Raw genomic sequence first — 19,249 nt, 5'->3', positions numbered from 1 at the left:
GGAGTGATGGGAAACCGAAAGCTGAGTTCTGTCACTCGGAGCTGACTTTTAATATGCCCTATAAATTATTAAAATTTATAGGTTTCAGACTAATTACCGTTTTTTAGTGGATGTTTTATTATTTACAGCATTAAAGATCTATACGATTAACAAGAAAAAGAAAACACTACAAAAAACACTTCGTCAGTACCTGTTGATTTATACATAAACAGATCTTTCATTGATAATTATTGACTTTAAATTTTAGATTATAAAATAGTAATACCCTCTTCTAGGGTATTGAACAATGGAAGGGTAGAGGAGGCTTTAGTTTCAGTGGGCAGGGGTGCGTATACGTGATCGCTGCATTTCTTTGGTCTTTCTGCGGCGCTTTGTTTGCGCTGCTATCGACACTCCGCCACTCCACTTCCGCCCCCTCCCCTTTAAGCCTTGTTTGCTCTTGGCAGTGCCGAGTGAAAGAGACAGCTGCGCCGTGACAGAAAGAGACAGATGGAGAGAGAAGGTTTCGCTGTAGCGCGAATTTGTTGCAATTTCTCATTGTCAGCGAACGCGTTCGCCGGTAAATTTTGATTAAACGCTCCCCGGGCATTCACTTTGCCTTGCAGTTTTTTGTTTTTATTTTTTCTGCCGATAGGAGGTGGCATCCCAACCCCCCATCCTCAAACCCACAATCCCGAATCCAAAATCCCAGTTGGTGGCCAACTCTTTCATTTGAATTTGATAAATGGCGCTCGTTGCAAAGCGATATGTTATGCAATTTAGGGATTTCTTTTTGGTTAAAAAATATTGAAGCGATAGCTAAATGTTTGTACAACTCGGAAATAAATGAACTGGCGGGCAAAGAAAAAATGGAAGTGACGAAAGTTTAATCGGCCGCTTGGAAATCAATTTTTCAAGGGTCTAGAAAAGGTGAATTTTCTCTGGGATTCGTGAGAACCAATAGTTACCAATTTAAGTAACTTATCTCGAACCTGTGTCCTTAAGATTAAATCGATTTCACTTAAGCACAAAACCCCATAATAAACCAGCTTAAAAGGGAGCAGGTATAATATAAAATTACAAATTGCAGAGCCTGAACTCGAGGCGACACGACAAACAAGGCCAAATTGATGCCTGGCCGACAAGTGGTAATAATAATTTCGTGCCAATTAATCAGCGTTAAATCAGAGCGTCAACATCACCACCGTCTCCTTTTCCTTATTTTTCCTGTTTTTGTTTTACAAATATTCCGCCAAAGGAGAATCGAATAATTGCAATTCACATTTTACGTAAACAACAATCGATTGAGGGATGGCAACACTGGCAAAAAACGGCAGCCAGCTTTTGGATCCTCATGAACCTGGCCACACTAATCCTTTTCCTAATTATTTCCGGCTGAGAAAGTCACGTGCTCTTTGGTCTGAAGAAATATTTTTGATTAAAAAGTAAGAGTTCTACAAAGAAATAACTATTGTGTTAATATTAGTTTATACCTAGAAATGAAACCGCTGACTGGAAAGAAGAAGGGGGCGTTCTCAAGGGCCACAGAAACGCCAAAGAAAGCTCAAGCTAAGGTGGCCACTCCAGAGGCCGCAGCTCCTGCTAAATCTTCTGCCCCACCAGTGTCTTCTAAGAAAGTAGCCAAAGCTCCAGCCGTGGCTCTGAAGAATCTCGAGTTGGCCAGGAAGGAGTCGGCTATAAAGATCGCCGAAAATGCTGTCTCTTCGGCCAAGAAAGCTGCCGAGACTTCTGGCAAGAAATTGGGTGCGATTTCGGAAACTTCAGCGCCGTTGCATGTTAAGAAGAGGTCTGCACCTCCAACACGTGAGAATGCCAGGAAACCCGCTGCCAAAAAGGTATCCCCAATACAACCGCCCAAGGAGAAATCCCCGCCAGCCCCAAAGCCCGAAAAGAAGGAAGTCGTAGCACCCAAACCGGAACCAGCTCCTGAAACTACAGGAAAAAAGGCTGCTGCCCCGGCTAAACCAAAACCCAAGCCGAAACGCCCGAAGAATGTGCTGCGCGGAAAGAGGATGGCCAAAAAGAAGGTCTGGCAACGCTTCGTCATCGATTGCGACTGCGTGGCCGAGGATTTGATCCTGGATGTCGCCGACTTCGAGAAGTATTTGAAGACCCACATCAAGGTGAAGAACAAGATCAACCAGCTGAACGATCTGGTGACCTTCGAGCGGATCAAGAACTCCTCGCTGGTGATCCACACTGCGGTGCACTTCTCGAAGAGGTACTTCAAGTACTTGGCCAAGCGCTATCTCAAGAAGCACAGCCTGCGCGATTGGGTGCGAGTTGTGTCCACCGGCAAGGAGACCTTCACCATGCGCTACTTCAAGATCCAGGGACAGGATGACGACGACGATGATGACGAACCGGTGGCGAAGACCAAACTCTAGAGTGTATCCTTCTATTAATAGCATGCGTAACATCCTTAAAAAAACCACAATTTTTACTCATTTTCGAGAAATATTGACTTTTCTTAACTTTTACTTTAAAATATTTAACGCACACTATCCAATTTTTACCCCATAAAAAATGTAATACTAATTATTTTTTATTAACACTGTAACCATTAATAAATGATATGCTTGCTAACCAAGTTTCCTTTTAAACTGTTTAGAATACTTTAGAGGTTTAATGTTAACAATATAGAAGACCTTGCCTTTTTAAACCCTTTGTGCTTTCCTGTCTCCTTGAAAAACTAAAGCATTTTATTCTGAACGCAGGTAGTGAGGAACTGTTTCTTCGGTGAGACTGCCTTCTTCGCATTCAGTCTTAACTTTTAACTTGGACGATTGACATTTCAGAGAGGGCCTCGAGTGGTTTTCGTCTTGTTTTGATTGGGAGGAGCCAGTCTTGTTTTCTTTACCTTTTTACGCTTTTGTAAATACCTTAAATTGCCCATTGGTTGGGATTGTTTTCGATGCCAGGCGGCTTAATTGCTTCGCTGTGGGTCTGCCAAATGGCCAAAAGCAGGGAGGGATCGAGGAGGGGGCCTCAGTCAGTCGTCTGTCAGCGTTGGCCGTAGGTGGTCCATAACGAGCTAATGAAATGCGAATCCAACGAAAATGCGACCAACCGAGTGAGTCAGGCAGCTGTCAAAATCGAAATCAACCTGAGCACTTGCAGGTTCGTTCGTACGTTCGTTTCGTTCTCCTCTTGGGGGCCAAAAAGAACACAAAGGCTGGGGCAAAATATTCACGACAGCCGAGGAGGAGAATACAAAGCGAAAATAAACATAAACGTCATGCAAATCGTATGGTAATTGCTGTCATCGCCGGCTCTTGTCAAAACGGGTTGAAGTGTTTTGTAAATGCCAGAAAAAATTAAATTCCAGACATGCAGACGAGTACCAATAATAATAATAATGATAATGTAAAGGGGCTTGCGAGAGACACACGCGATTATTATTTTGTCAAATGGGAAAACGATATCGGGCCGAAACAGAAGGAGCAGCATCTGAACTGGATTTTAAAAAAATCTGACAGCTAATGATTATTAACATTGATGGAACTAACACCTATAAATTATTTCCATATTTACTCCCATTAATAAACATTTTTAGCATGTGTTAATTACCTTTACACCTTTTGTATTTAATTAATAGCAAACATTTTATGGTGTAATAATACCCTTTGATGGGCCCTTTTTTTAATTAAAAGTATTTTTGATATGTGTACCTTGCTTGAACATGAATTACCTCAATAATCAGTGATTAACAAATGTAATAATACCCCTGTCAGATTGACATTCCTTTGAAAGGAAACTCTTTTTGAAATTGATTGCAAACCCTGTTTTTAGTCGCAATCAAGTTGGCTCTTAATTATGCCCCAAACGTCATTCAGTTGCAGAATCTCGTGGAGAATTGACGCAGAATAGACTGTAATCCATTCGGACTCGAAGTTAGTTAATCCCTGTCCCTTGGCTAAGCTAATTAACACATCGATTACAACGTTGCGCGGACAGTGTCGCTTAAAATTGATGGCGCTCGTTAAAATATCTCCCGTGTCTGCGATTACGAGGCCTTCTGGTCTTGACTCCTAGTCCGCCAACTGGTTGGTTCTATTTTTAGGGCCAGTTCCCTCGAGGAGCAGGTGCAGCTGCCTCAGAAGCCGCTGCACTTGGGACCCTTAGATTATTTTCTTGGTCAATGCGAACCAGTTGGTGGAACCCCATAATTATCATCATCATCTGAAGATCACCATCAAGTGTAGGTGACAGATAGCCTCGGTCTGCCAATATCGCTTACTTCCAGACAATGGTTATCCACGCTTCTGGGCCACACAGGTTTTTTTTCCTCAGGCGTTGACACTTTTTTTACCTTAGCAAATATTCGAGGTCGTTGCTCGGACCTTGGTCAAGTTGTTTTTTGCTTTTTTCTGAAGTTGAGATATCACACCCTTCAACTCTTTTTCTTCCAGATCATTTCACTGACACTTTTCAGCTTGAACGCTTCGCGGGGATCTCAACTTTAAAATGTTAGGTGGTAATAGGTAAGTTTATGATTGGAATTCGATATTATATTGGATTATAATTAATTTGTTTATTCCCACAGCTCTCATAGCGATGGCAACATGGTGGGTCTAACCTGTGACGAAGGCTTGATTTTGGCCACCAGTTCGAGGAAGCATCTACTTTACTACTTGGATGATTTCATCTAGTAAGAATATTTATTTATGTACATTTAATAACGTACAATCTTTCTAGATCTCGGGATAAGAAATAATATAATTATTTTATTTTAAAGAAATTTACCATAATATTTTTGAAACTATTTTGAAATATTTTTTTTTATATTTAATCTGTATTTGTAATTTTTAGCTGCTGTGCCCCTCGATCTAACAATTATCGCCATAGAATTCTAGACGTTGGCGCCCAAGTGGATTACCTAACCCGCGATCAGGGACAAAAGGTAACGGTGGCCCAGGTGCGTGATATGTTGTGCCGGAAGTTCAAATTTTCCGAACATGTGGAAATTCTGCTAGCTGGCCATGATTGCTCTGGGCCCCAAATGTACAATTTAAAAGAGTATGGAATATCAAAAAGCGTGCTATACGCAGCAGAGGGCAACGAGGCAGATGACATTGTGTCCTTTTTGGCGGAAAACTGGAGTGAAAACATGGAACTCGTTCAGGCTGAGCAGCTAGCAAGGGATTCTCTCAGATTGGAGGAGAATGACTACGTAGACATGTGTGTCATTTATAAATTTAAAGAAAGGGAGGTTTCAAAGGAGCCCGAGGAGCCTAATAGAGAGCCAGAGGAACCTGAAATGGAACTAGAAGAGCCTGAAAAGGAACCAGAGGAGCCTGAGTCTGACATGGAAACAGAGGCGCCTCAAATGGAACCAGAAATGCCTCACTCGGAATTAGAAGAGCCTGAAAACGAACCAAAGGCTCCTGAAAACGAACCAGAGGAGCCTCAAATGGAACCAGAAATGCCTCACTTGGAATCATCTGAGCCTGAAAACGAACCAGAGAAGCCTGAAATGGAAACAGAGGAGTCTGACATGGAACCAGAGGAGCCTGAAAGCAAACCAGAGGAGTATAATATGGAGCCACAAGACTCTTCCGTTGAAATAATCGAGCCAGAACCAGTATCTCCAATTATTGTTAGCGACGGAGAGGACGAGCCTCATATGGAACCAGAGGAGCCTCCCGTGCCTCAAATAAAGGAAGAGAAGTCTCCCACGGAAACAGAGGAGCCTCACATGGAACCAGATCACTCTGCCGTAGGAGAATTGGAACCAGAACCAGATCGGATGATCATGGGTAGTGATGAGGGGGAAGTGCCTTAACTTATCGTTATAATTAATCGTATCATTCCCTTTTCACGTTCGAAATAAATGAATTGCTGATGCTCGACTGGCTCCCCTGTAATTAGCCGCATTTCTCAGCGTTTTGCAAGTTGGCAAGGAATAGATTAGCCGCTCCTCCCACTGGAAATGGTGCAGCGCAAGCACTGGTGATTTATACGCCTTCACCCTCGGCTGGGATAATTAATAATGATTAAAAGCTGGCGCCCATCAACGGGCAGGCAGCTTTGAATCCTAGCAAGCGCTATATGTATAGCTCTATATAGATCCCCACTAACCAGATCCGCTCGCTTGCCTCCAGGGGACTGACGTCCAGCTGTGCGGATTAACTTGAATTTATATGTTGTGGCTGCATTTGAATAATTTCATATTCGAGCTGGGAATCGGGAACTCTATCTGCCATTCTCTGTGCGTGACCAGGCTTCATTTGCTGCTCCTCCTCCGACGACCAGTTGTGTGGTCTCCCTCCATTCCCATTGACAGCTCCTGGGTGGCATTATGCTGTCTGCTCCGGATTTTCACTTTTCTGGCCTGCAAACCGGCAGTTGCTAATTGATTTCTACGTAGATTGGACTGATTGTTAATCGGTTGCTCGGCCAGTTAAGTGGATCTCAAAAGGATATGATTTAGGAGCGGCAGTGTGTAGGGCTGAAATGGGAAAATGATAGCATGAATAGTTATTAAAGCTTTTATTTATTTTTTCCTTCCTAAAATTAAGTAAATTATTTACTAAATTAATTTCAATTTTATTAAATGAGTTTTGAATATTAGGTTTATATTATTCCGAGTTAAGTGGTATACTTAAGTTCATTAATTTAATTAGTTGAAGTGCATAGCTGCAAATAAAACAGTATATAAATTCCTAAATAGACCTGAAATATGATTATGTTTTTAAAAATATTTTATTTTGTTTTTACTCTTATGAGTTGCATTTAACACACTTTTCTCATTGAATTTCTCCAACCTTATAGCACATCTGTTGCACAATTCCTCCACCATAAATTCCAATATTTTGGCAGACTCGAGCTTCGCTTTCTGTTGATAAGCAAATATTTCAGCGGCATTTCACTCTTATTCCTTTACATTTTTTTCCCCATTTTTTCGTATTTCAACTCCGATCCGAAAGTGCAATGTCTGCCAAAAATAAAATGTCAATGCCAAGGCGATAAGAGAAGAAGGATGAGGCGAAAACAAAATCAAACATCAAATATTCCCAATAAATTAAATGCGGCCAGTTCCGAGAAGGACCCATCCTTCTCTCTCACTGGCGGCATTCAATAATATTTCACTTTCAATCTGCTGAAAGGTGCGAGGAGGCTGGGCCAAGGGGTTTTCGGGGGTACCTCTGAATACGAAATCGAGTGGTGCTACCTTGTGATATCTTTATTTACCCCACCCCAGTGCATACAAAAAAAATACATAAAAAAAAGAGTGAGGTGCACAAAAATGCAGACAGTGTCACCTTTCGGCGGCTCGAGGTGGAAATATATTTATGTGGCATGCAAGTTGCAAGGTGTGACAACATGAAAATTTATCTGCACCATCTCTGCAACACCTTCATCGCCTGACCTCCTCCCGCATCCCAAAATATACATATACGAGCGGGCTACCGGCGGTGGATTTATAGGGGATCCGAGTTGGGGATTGCCTTCTTAATGCGACATTAACTCGGCGGAATCTGTGTATTTGGCCCAGGCAAATATGAGGTGCATTGTGCATACAATTGTGTATGGTGCGGTGGGGATTATCTATGGGTTTATGCACCTGTTGCTCTGGGCGGATAAATGGATCGCTGCTGTTGCCTCAGTAAAATAAACAGAATAACCTATTTATGGATTCACTAAAGCGTAATAAAATATAAGTCAAAATAAATAATCAAATAAATGCAATGGCCATTTAACAAATTTCTATTTATTTTCCTACACTTACTACTCTCCACTGAACATTTTTTCTCATATTTAACTACATAATTTCCATTTTGGTAAAATAATATTTCCCCTTGAAAAGTTTTCACCATTTTTGCAGCATATTGTAAAACAACTTTGTAAGTTCAACTTTTTTTTGCCACTTTCTTGTTGACTGTCTCTGCATAATTATTTATTTTTTACGGCTGCCGTTGCATTGGCAACTTTAATGAAATTGGACATGCAACATAAAGTAATTTATTTTTAATTAATTTATAAATGCAGCCGCATCAAAAATGGCCGCCGAAACAAACAGGAGCCGAGAATTAAGCCCCAGTCGTAAATAATTTTTATATCTCGCATTCCCTTCTTTATAGATTTTAATTTTTTTTTTGTGTTTAATTTCAGTTTTATTTTTGCCTTTGCCGCATGCAACAAGCGGCACGAAGTGTCGCTGACAGCACGTCATCAGCACTTTGGGCGCAGGGAAATCGGGAGGCGATTGGCCGCGCCTCCTTTATATCGGTGGGCGTGTGCGATGGCAGCAATTTCATTAAAATTTACTGCACACTGCAGCGGCGAAAAAATTGTTGCGGTCAATTAACGTCAGCAACGCGTTGCCATCGCTGCGGCATAAGCCGCCCCCCTTCCCCCTTTTTCCCAACCAATTTTCCGCCCTTTTCCCCGCATTTTCCCCACTGCCACCACCACCAACCTCCCCTGTGCTCATTAACAGCCGCCAGAGCGGCGATTCCACACAAGCGATTTTATTCCCATTTTGCATCTCTATACGAAACTTTTTGTTTATTATTGCTGGCGTGAATAAATAAATAAGTTCCATTGACATATGCTCAAATAAATAATAGAGCGCATTTAAATTATTGCCTGCAGCTTGGGGCAGGATATTTCATACGGAGCAGGAAGGAAGGATGGATATATGAAAGGCTGGAGCGAGAGTGGAGGACTCTGCGATGTGGTCGTGAATTATGATCCTGACGGGGAGACCGCAAGACCCGCAGAGCCCCATAACAATAAACGGCGGAGCCTTCGAGCCGATGACGATCATTTTTAATTTTGCACTCAACAAAGGCCCAGAAAATGACAATGGAACTCGGGCTCTCGAGAAGTGAATAATTTGCAAAAATTACATTAAAAGGAGGAGATTCGCAGAAAACGAACATTTAAATACCTCAATTAATCTGAAAAGATAATAATAGGCAAATAAAAAATATTTCAATGAATGCATTTATTTAATGTATTTACTAGGACATTTTTAAATTTACATAAAATATGATTTGATTTCCACAACAAAAAACATTTTACAATTTCAAGCAATAGGGTATTTTTTGGGTTATAAAATTCTACGCGAATCTCCTTTTTTCCACCGTTTTTATCGCTATTCCCCTAATTTCCATGTACTTGCTATATAATTTCGCCATCAAATCAAAGCGAGAACCCAATCAAATGCACTTTGCCTAGAGAAACCCAGCCACTTAATTGATAAACTTTTCCACTAAACTAATTTGTTTTTACGCAGACTCAATCAGAGCGCCGAAGCAGAGAACAAGTGAAAAGAATTTAATTAAGCTGCAGAAGCCAAACCAAAATGTTCCACAAAATCGAATCGGCGGAGGGGAAAAAAGCGGTCCAGACAGAGTGATACCATGCGATGCGTGTGCGTGTGTCGGAGCCCCCGGGAAGTTGACCCCAAAAGGTTCTACAAGCCCCGCAAAAAGCCAACTTATTAGGCCTGCTTTTCGAGTGGGCGTGGCACAATAACACAGACCCTCGCTCAAAGGAAATTGCAGATGACTCGCTGGTCAGCCAAACCGCAAATTAGTTTCGCTTTTAGAGGGATTGGCACTCTCCCTCTCCTCGGGATCTGGCTACCAATGTCAAGCCGAGTCCAAGAGCCTGAATAAATATGAAAATATTGTTCAAGTAACCAGTAACCAGTAACCAGCAAACCAGAGCCCCAAGGCGTCTTTCCTGGAAACAGAAAGAGCAACCGGAATAACAATAACAACAATCACCCCCATGACAGAGGGCTCTGAAAAAGGGACCGACACACTGGGAAAAAATGGGATATAAATGAAATAAAGCATAATCGAAAAAAGTTGTCTTAGGTGTCTAAATGCAACAAAGGTTCCATTTCCAACACTTTAAAATAAATCCACAATAATAAAATAAAAATGCAATTGTAAATTACATAAAAAATAGGTAGTAAATATAAATATTTCTTTAATATAGATGCCTCGTTTTTAAAAGTTTTTGATTTTATTGCAATATTTTAATGCTCATGTTTCGATATTATATCTGGTTTACTTCACAAATCTCATATCAAAGCATGATATATGTATGATATGATATCAATTTGTATATCTGATCTTTCAATTTATTTTGACTTTTGGTAGTTTTTTTCTCAGTGCAAGGGTCCAGAGGTCCCTCCTTCCCTTTTGTACTCACTCCAGAAAATTGACGCGAGCCGCGCTCCAAAATCGCTCCAAACGTTGTCATCGTTGTCGGGTTGTTGGGTTGTTGGGTCGGTTGTTGCATCTGCATCGCGGCATCGTCATCGGCATCTGCATCTCGCGTCCTCCATATGTGCGCACTTAGAGATGCCCGAGATGAGATAAGCTTGCAGTGGTCCCTACCCACCCCCCTTAACCGAACTACTCCTCCGCCACTGGCCCGCTGCTTTTTGTTCATAAATTATAATTTTATGATCACGAACATATTCGTGGAATACTCGTTGGCGTTGTGTTGTTCGGCTCATTGTCGCCAGCTCAGTTGTCTGCCGGCTCCCAGGGGCGTTAAATATTAAAGTGTCTGGAGAACTGAGGAACTGGAGAAGTGGAGGACCGGAGATCTGGAGAGGAGCGACCCTGGATTGGCACTGGAAATTGGCTCCGTTCCCTGGTCTTTGGTCTTTCGTCTTTGGTCCGTGGAGAGTGTCATCGTTTGTGTTTACACTAATTGAAGAACTCCTCGGCTGGAGACCCTTCAATGTCACGGATGCTTCCAGTTTTCTCTCCCTTTTCTCGCTGGATCGTTAACTTACTTTATTGCCTTGGTCTTGGGGCTCTAGCCTGAAATTAGTTTGTTTTAGCTTAGCCGCCATTGGGAAACGGGGCGGTGGTAATGATAAGTTGCCTTCTACGATTTTATTGAAGGTCGTAAATCAATTAACTGGCTCTTTCTGGCACTCTTTCTATTCACGCGACAGCTGAAAACTCGCAGATATTGGCTTATTTATGCCCTTTAATCAGCATACAGGGTGCCATAAATACAAAATTTAGATGGCAAAACAAAAGAAGACCATATTTCTATAGGGATTACACAAAATTTAAATTAAATCGCTTATAAAAGCGTCTAAAAGTATGCAATAATATATTTTTAATGGGGAAAAACCGATGAATTAATTAGCATGGCATACTTTTAGACACATTTTTAACTGATTTTAAAACCGTAGTTATTTTTGTGGCCCCTCCATTATTTTAAATATATCAATAAACCTTTATTTTTTCTTAATTGTTGCATTGTGCATTCCATTAAAACACAAACCATTCCTGCGCTCCCCTTGTTGACCATGAATTAAACTTTTAAATCACTTTTCGCACATCGGCGGGATGTGAAAATATTTACATACACGACATCGGGCAACATAACAAACTGGCTGTTTGTTTTTAATTGGTTTCCATTTCGTTGCTGTCCGTTTATTTACTATTTGCTGCTCTCCTACCCAATTTTTTAATTTATACAAACATTTTGCTTTGTTAGCTCCAACTAAACCAGATTCAAATAGGTTAAATTCCAGCGCGCTGTCACTGAATAAAATACCAAAGTTTTAAGGAATTTATCGATTTATTAAAGCAGCCCTGGGAGAATTCTCCCTCCGCAGAATTCTCATTAAGTTAAAAAAGCGGGTTCAATTTGAGTTTGCAGGCGCATAATGAACTTTATGCATGCAACAAAGTGAAATTTAATAGTGCAACAGTATTCCCAGCATAATTAGTTCCTTCCGCGCATTTTCATATTCAACTGGAGCCGCCTAATGAATTTATTGTGGCCCAAGGAGCACTAACCAGCGGATCCAGTTTTAGTTTCGCTCCCTTTAAAATTCCTGGTAAGTGTTTTACAAAATTTAAACATGCTTTTGTCTAAGGAAATCCCTATTTGGCCAAGAGCCTCAAGTGCAAAAAACATCAGCAAAGTGACACTCTCGTCGAGATTATCTTGGCAACTCTCGGAAAGTTGGAGTCTTCTTCGGTTGGAAGTTAAACTTAGGAAGAGGACACTCCCCCCTCCCCCGCCGCCACTGCTAAATTCCCTAGAAATTCAAGTTGAAAGTAAATTAGCGAAAAGCTCGCGTCAAAATTAGAATTAAAAGCTAAGGCGAAAAGTTTGCCCGAGCAGAAAAGGAAACACCAAATTAGCTCCAGAAAATGTAATTATTTCAGTCTTCGGATGAGTGTGTTTGCTTTTGAGTGCAATTCTAGCGAAAAATTGCAGTGAGTTTTCTAAGTTTCAATGAAAAATTTTAGTGTATTCTTATAAGAATTTATAAGAATTTTATTTTTATTATTATAAGGTTTTAAAATATTTGTTAATGACTTCTTCTGTTTGGTTTGCCATTCAGAGCCGCCAAACCATTTGGCTTCGTGAATAAATTTTATTCACACTTGAGCAAAGCAGCCACAATGCTGGTTGCACCACTCGAGAGGACACTTGAGGAACTTCTGAAGGAGTTGCAACCACCTCTTCAGGGTCTTAACAAAATACCACATTTCTGCTTGCTGTGTACTTCCCCTGTTTAAATATAAATGTTGTGTAAAAATTCGCTCTTTATGAGCTGGAAATCTGTGGCGGGCGGTGTTGCAGTGAAATTAATTAAAAACGCCCACATCTCGGCGATAAATCAGCAGAAGCAACAACAACCGCAGAGACCGCTCACACACACATGGCACACTCACACGACGACATCTACATCCTTGTGGCATTGTGACCCCTGACCCCCCTCCCCCTGCCACGCCCCTCCTGGTCATCCAGCCCTTTTGCCCGCGTGTTTGCTTAAGTGCCACTAATAATCCATTGTTGGCTTTTGTCCTTGTCGCCGCTGTTTTCGCTGTTCGTTGTTGTTATTGCAGCTGCTGCCGCCCAGACTTTAGCCCTGCCACGCCCCCTCCTCCCGCTCCGCCCCCTTCTTCTCACCGCAACAATCGAACGTTGCGAAACCAAAAGAAATTGCATGTTTAACAGGCGAACGGAAAGGAAAAGAACGAAAACAACGTCGCCAAAAGAACTTTCAAAAACAAAAGTTTTCAAGTCGCAAACAGCTTTCTGTTTGTGTTTGTTTGCTCATACATATGTATGCAGCTGGGGTGTGTGCGTGTGTGTGTTTCGGCGGATTTTGAGTGCTTAAAATTTCAGATTTATTTATGTTTCAGTTTAGCTTTTCGTTATTTTTAATGTTTCCCCTTATGGCATTCAGTGCATCGCGAAAAAATAGGTATATCTTTGAAATTCATTCTGAAAAAAACTAATATTTTCTTCACTTAATTTCAATTCAATCAAATAAATATTAACAATATATTATTTAAAAGAAACGAAAAATTGTATAAAGTTTAATTGTTTTCTATCTTCTACAATTTAAAAATATTTGTATTACTTTGCTTTTTATTAATTAAAACATTAAAAAAATAACTTTACAAAATGTAATATTATCCCACTATTTTTATAAAATGTTCAGTACACATACACAGTCCATATTTTCTCTCAGTGCTTTAAGTCCGCACCCCAAGGGGCATGCGAAATGTGTTTTAAATTAAAGACACAACTTTGGTTGAAATATTTTCGATTTATGCAGATTCTCTTAAACGCTGACAGCGAACGAGTCAGACTGAGTGTAATAAATATTTGGCGCCAAGTGGCAATTTAACAAGGAGATCGAACTCTCTGACCGAGTTCTTTAATCTTTAAAACATGTGCGGTTTGAGTTCGTTTAAATCAGTGCCGTGGGCATTCATCGCGATTGTCATGCTAAAAGGGTTCCATTTATTATTGTTTATTGTATGTATGTGCTTCCAGGAATTGTACTTTTTTTCTGTGGAATTTAAAAAGGCGCGAAAAAATGCACTGCTTGGCAGCTCATATTAATGAGACTGAAGAGTTTTGGCGCAAAAAACTTCTGATTGTCACTAGTAGACCAACTGTCTGGTTGAATATCTTATAAGAAGTGCAGCTGGTGTTCCCAACCTGAAAATACATTTATGTATGGAGATCCAATTAAGGTCAAGGATCCATAAAATGGGATAATAATTATTTAAAAATTCTTTGAAAAGTATTATCATGGAATTACATTTTTTTAATTTAGCTAAGCAACTAAAACAGTTTATGTATCCAAAATAATTACCATAAAAAAATGAATAGGATCTAAAAATAAAATTGTTAAGTACCCAAGAAGTGTAAGTTAGAAAATAACGCGTTTTCAACGGAATTAAATATCTTTTAAATACTCCAGGGTCTTGAAATTAATAGTTGTTATATCTTCGTCTGTAATCTTGGAAACGGCAGCGAATTCCACACCGCCCACCCAACAACCATTTCGAAGCTATTATGCAATGGACCTGAGGTGACCACTCCACTCCGTTTCAACCCAACCCATTCCACTCCTTTCGATCTGGCGGCATTCTACAAATGTTGTGCTAAATAGCGCATTTAGCTTGTTAGCGTCGAGAATTATGTGACAACTCTATATTGGGCCTGGGTCTTGGTGTCTCTATCTCTATCCCTCGGCACCCAGGGAGGTCTCGCACCTCTCTTTTTAACTTGGCCAAGAGCGGCGATAAATATTCAAGTGTAAATGGATATGGGCAGAAGAGTGTTGCGGGGGGCTTAAGCCAAGCAATGAACTAATAAAGGGGCGATAGGCCGAGGGGGTGGTGCTATAGAGGAAGGCCAACGCGGACGCTTTATTAGCCAGACTTTCTTGCTCTTTTTTCTCTTTCTGAATTTTCTTCATATTATGGCCGTAAGAGCGCGCCGCAAATGCGTTGCCATAAATTTAAAGCTTTGCCACGGCGACTCCGGGAATGTCTATAAAGACATTTACCGGCAGCGGCGACGGCGGCTCCGCTAATGAAGATCAACGAGTCGGGACTGAGATTCAGACTGCAGGTGGGTGGGTGGTTGGCGATTTCCCAATGCCTTCCATTGGCTTCCTCTAAAGGAACGCATTTCTATGCACATCGCGCGAATATTTCATAAATTTCATTCAATTTTTATTAAACACAAGAAATATGAGCTTCTGTAGGAGCCACGAACGTTGGGCGCAAATGATTGTCCGGGGCAGAAAAAAAAAGAGGACGCAGCAAATCCTGCACCGGAAATCCTCTCATTACGCCAGACTTGTAATTAATCTTTGGAAAATTAAAAGAAAAAAGAATAGGGCCAGGGAAAAGCGATGGAAACTTTTGAGCCCATCGCGCGGCTTGGGTTCTGTGTACACCTGTTACACTTATCTTTTCTCTGGCGGTCCCGGGGATCCCGATCCGGTTTTTTGGGTCCGCCGAAAGGGTTTAGGCTTAGGATAGGTTGTCTGCGATTTGTTGGGCTCGGTAAATATTTGCAAATGAGTTTGAAATTAATCCGGTTTACTGATTTTCTGCGAATCTCGTCCGCTTTCAAACTGTCTAATTAATTTTTTCCATTTTTTACAAGAGTAATTCTACGAATGGTTACAGTAACCTGGGAAAAAAATCAGGCTTAATGATTTGTGATATTTTTTTTTAATGATAACCTCTAAAATATCGTCAATTAATTAATAATTAATTTATACTTTAAAAAACTTTAGAAATCGAAAATAAAAAATTGTAAAGCGGTTCTTATGCACCTAAAATACAAAATAAATGGTAGAATGTTGCCTGATATTTTGCTGACAAAAATCTTTAAATTCAGTTTATCTATCTTAGCTACTTCTAGGGTATCTGAACTTCGCCTTCGCCTTCGAAGACAGGTTCTATTCCATTTGTTATTTATGACCGGACTGAAGGCATTTGCCGGGCTGACATCCTTGGAAATGGACAATAAATCCAGAAGACAGGCTGACAGAAGCTGGCTGCCGCAGAGATTGAATGGCCAGAAAGGACGGGAGCACATAAATTTTTATAATTTTCCCTTTTCTTTGCTTTTTTTCTTGGTTTTTTTTTCCCGATGGCCGCTTTTGCATGGCAGCTCAAGCCAGGCCAATTGGAGCTGTGTAAGCCGAGTCGTGGAGTCGGGACTCAGACAACCAGCTGTGTCTTCGGTTTCCTTTCTCATCAGTTTGTTGTTCTTTTCTTTTATTTTGGTTTATCTTCTTTTTTTGTATGTTTTTAAAATCTTTTTTTGACGCCTAAGCCGAGAACGCGGGCGACACTTGAGTGACGCCCTGACTGGCGCCATCTAGCGGCAGCCGGGTGCGCGTGCATAACTTGCGTTTCATTATAATGAGATTATCCCTTTTGCTTGTACAGTGTTACTGCCTCAGTGGCTGAATATATATATATATCTCCTCCTGGGAGGATTGGAGTGGCACATTTCCATCTTTGGCTCAGAACTGCAACAGCTGTTTGTGTTTTCCTATTTAAATTATTTCTTTCCCTTTTGACGACTCCTTGTTATTCGCATTCGTCCTGTTTTTCACGCTCCTTGGCCACTGCAGCATCAGGATTATTCAGCTTGGGACTTGGGACTCGGGCTCTGGGTCTTATTTAACTCGAGCAAATAGCTTTTCCCGTGGGCAACTAATTGGAATTGGGAGAGATGAAAGGTACTTTGAATATCATCCTTTAAAACTGCAGTCAATCTTTCGATTGGATATACTTAATAAATGCTTGTCAGCGGCTAAAATAGAATATATTTATGTCTTAAAAAACAAGTTAATGGCTTCTGCTCATCATCGATATGGAATTTCGTTGTTCCGCATTTAACTTTCCCCCAAAATGAACCAGCATCGTTTGTCAATCAATTCCTAAGCCCCATACCATTTTAATTGAATTTCGATTTAGACCACCAAAGTAAATTTCCAAAAGCCATTTACCATGTTCGAATTATGCAAAAATGTGTTAGGCACGATGTAAAAACATCAAATGACACGAGCTTGTTGTACGTACATTTGTCAATTTATTTATGTTATTTCCTTCAATCATTCGGAATATTCAAATTGATTGGGTCACGCCAAGGCCAAGCCCCGCAGCCGCAAAACTCCAAGCCCTAAAGCTCATGTTGGAAAACCAATTAGAGCCGAAACAACAATAACGACGAAAATAACATCACAACATCAGCTAACAAGATCAAATCGTGTAATGTGCCTCATTACAACATCGTTTTGTACAAATATTTTTGTGTGTGGCCCCAAGAAAAAGAGGTGTGAACTTGAGGGTTTTCAGTGAGTTTTTTAAAGGTTCACGCGAAAATGGGATTTAAATGGTGGCATTAGTTATGGGAACAAGTCATTGGATGAATTCGATTATAAACGGTAATGAAATTCATGATTTTCTCCTCTGTGATGTAATACTAAGATTTATCTATGAGTTTTAAAGCAGCTTAAAATAAATTCAGTATTTATCTAAACATTCGATTAATTTGATTATAAACTGTGTTAAAATTCATGATTTTCTTCTGACTGAATAATATTTATATTTATTTAACTTATTATGCCAAACATTTTATTATAAATGGTATTGAATATCATGATTTTAAAACTGCTTAAAATAAATTTGGTATTTATATAAGCATTTGATAAATTATATTATGAACAGTATTAAAAGTCGTGATTAAAAGTCGGTATAGAAATTGGGACTTTCTTCTCAGGGATTTAGTAATACCTATATTATTCTTAGAGCTTTAAAAGTATTTTACGACTTTTATATTTTTTCGAAAAAAAAACAAGAAAACGGATAAGATGCATATTTCGATTTATTATAAGCTGTTAGATTTTGTTAAATAAAAGTTTTCGGTCATTACTATATCCACTGCACGAAAAGGTTGAATTTCCAGAGGAATACCAATCACTGATTACACTATTAACACTAAGGCTTATCGTGGGACTGATGGTGCTGGTGTCTCCTGTTCTGCGGATCGTAGTTGAGGACGTCGAAGGTCAGGATCTTGTAGAAGGACACCGACCAGCCCACATCGTCCATGCGGGGCACGATTCTTCCGGTGAGCGGCAGAGATGCCGTAGCTTGGTTTGAATTCTGGGCCTGGGATCTCAGGGGATCCAGTGCAGATTGTATAAAGGACTGTTGCAGTGGCTTGGCATTGGCCACTGGCGGTGGAGTTGCTGTTGGAGCATTAAACTGCGAATTGAAGGGGAAGTTCTGGGCTGGTCCCCGTCTTGTATCAGCCGTATAGTCCCTCCGAAAGCGAATGAAGATCTCGGCAAAGACAATCCGATGTGGAACTGCCACCACTTCCGGCGGCGTCTTGAGTTCGTTGTCCATCCGACGGATGATCTCGCTGACCTCCACCACCTCGGTGGCCGTGTCGAAGTCCTTGGTGTTGCGCAGACCCACGAACAACATGTCTATGAAGGCGTACTTCCTGCCGAAATTCTGGCGCGTGGCCACCTTCATGGGAATCGCTCGGCGCAGGTGTTCCCGCTCGAACCTGACCAACTGGAGGCGGGTGTCGTTCCGCGAGAGCAGCATGTCCCGGGTGATCTGCTGGAAGCCCACCGGCGTGGTGAACTCGCTGATCCGCTCCGCACTCTGCTGCCGGATGATGTCCGTCATCACGATGGCCGCCTGCTTGGCGCCCTCCAGAAAGTCAGGCTCGCTGAAGTCCCGGTCCCAGAGCCACTTGAGCTTCCACAGATTGAACTTGGTCACCAGGTACTTCCACGGATTGTGCAGATAGACCAGCTTCGGAATGGTCTTCCTTCGCTGATCGTGCGCCGCACTCTGGCGATCCCAGTCGTGCAGCTCGCGATGAAAGTCCCCGCATCCGCAACCGCAACTGCATCCCGATTTCCGGGGATTGGGGCTGCCATGCGATGTGTGGTGATTGCCAAGCAATTGGTTCAGTGTGCCATATTTACGTAGAATTTTTGATAGCATCGCGACTCCTAGAAAGAGGCACTTTGCATTTTTTTCGTCCCAACCTCGTCGTCGTCTGTGCCCTGGAGAGAAATAGTCGTGTTTTTGGGTGACTCCTAATTTTGAGCAATTCAGACACAAACAACTGACAGCAATGGAATTCGAAAGCAAACTGAAATACGAGTGCGAAAATGTGGGGTTAATTTATGCAATTTTCCAATTAAATCGCTTTATGAATTTTTCAAAAATATGTGTTTAAATTTCATAGTTCCTTTAATAATTTCTTTTTAAATATTTCACCCAAATAAATTCGGATTCAGTTGAGACTGGAAATCTCTTCCCATCCAAAACATCCCACACAAACTTTGGATCCCAGGTAGCCCCGAACCCAAATGACAAGCCAAGATCGTAAAGCATTATTCCGCCGATACATAAATTATATTCCGACGTGCGTGAGTGTGCAA

The 19,249-nt window shown here is 41.0% G+C and overlaps 4 protein-coding genes across 6 annotated transcripts in view; 3 read left to right on the top strand and 1 right to left on the bottom strand.

Moving 5' to 3' along the window:
- Positions 1 to 1,288: 1,288 nt before the first annotated feature.
- Positions 1,289 to 2,590, top strand: RpL22-like (Ribosomal protein L22-like). Its single transcript, XM_017141027.3, has 2 exons — positions 1,289 to 1,424; positions 1,477 to 2,590. Exon 2 carries the CDS (start codon positions 1,479 to 1,481, stop codon positions 2,385 to 2,387), a length of 909 nt encoding a protein of 302 aa, XP_016996516.2. The 5' UTR covers positions 1,289 to 1,424; positions 1,477 to 1,478; the 3' UTR covers positions 2,388 to 2,590.
- Positions 2,591 to 3,788: 1,198 nt separating this feature from the next.
- On the top strand, positions 3,789 to 5,873 carry yip3 (yippee interacting protein 3). 3 transcript variants are annotated; one of them, XM_070213514.1, is made up of 4 exons: positions 3,789 to 3,893; positions 4,413 to 4,484; positions 4,547 to 4,651; positions 4,813 to 5,873. In XM_070213514.1, exons 2-4 carry the CDS (start codon positions 4,468 to 4,470, stop codon positions 5,783 to 5,785), a joined length of 1,095 nt encoding a protein of 364 aa, XP_070069615.1. In that variant the 5' UTR covers positions 3,789 to 3,893; positions 4,413 to 4,467; the 3' UTR covers positions 5,786 to 5,873. The 3 variants fall into 3 exon arrangements, with proteins under 3 accessions (XP_070069615.1, XP_070069617.1, XP_070069616.1); XM_070213516.1 differs by lacking the exon at positions 3,789 to 3,893 and adding an exon at positions 3,926 to 4,046; XM_070213515.1 differs by lacking the exon at positions 3,789 to 3,893 and adding an exon at positions 4,077 to 4,201.
- A 5,770-nt stretch (positions 5,874 to 11,643) lies between these two features.
- The window catches only part of side-V (sidestep V), an 88,147-nt gene continuing 80,541 nt past the window's right edge, over positions 11,644 to 19,249 (top strand). The window contains exon 1 of the mRNA XM_070213099.1: positions 11,644 to 11,833. The gene's annotated coding sequence lies outside the window, so the exon portion shown is untranslated. The remainder of the gene's footprint in view (positions 11,834 to 19,249) is intronic.
- LOC108056964 (uncharacterized) lies at positions 17,647 to 18,948 on the bottom strand. The gene has a single exon (XM_017141023.3). The coding sequence runs from the start codon at positions 18,804 to 18,806 to the stop codon at positions 17,778 to 17,780; it is 1,029 nt and encodes a 342-aa protein (XP_016996512.2). The 5' UTR covers positions 18,807 to 18,948; the 3' UTR covers positions 17,647 to 17,777.

Source organism: Drosophila takahashii, chromosome 2R (assembly GCF_030179915.1).
Source record: "Drosophila takahashii strain IR98-3 E-12201 chromosome 2R, DtakHiC1v2, whole genome shotgun sequence".
NCBI classification, from domain to species: domain Eukaryota; kingdom Metazoa; phylum Arthropoda; class Insecta; order Diptera; family Drosophilidae; genus Drosophila; species Drosophila takahashii.
This window is presented reverse-complemented; position numbering and strand designations above follow the sequence as displayed.

What these genes read in the sequence shown, in the direction of transcription:
- LOC108056964 (XM_017141023.3), bottom strand. Translation starts at nt 18,806, where the DNA reads ATGCTATCAAAAATTCTACGTAAATATGGCACACTGAACCAATTGCTT.
- yip3 (XM_070213514.1), top strand. An exon ending in TACTTGGATGATTTCATCTA is followed by an intron (nt 4,652 to 4,812) that starts GTAAGAATATTT and finishes TGTAATTTTTAG; the next exon opens with CTGCTGTGCCCCTCGATCTA.
- RpL22-like (XM_017141027.3), top strand. Translation starts at nt 1,479, where the DNA reads ATGAAACCGCTGACTGGAAAGAAGAAGGGGGCGTTCTCAAGGGCCACA.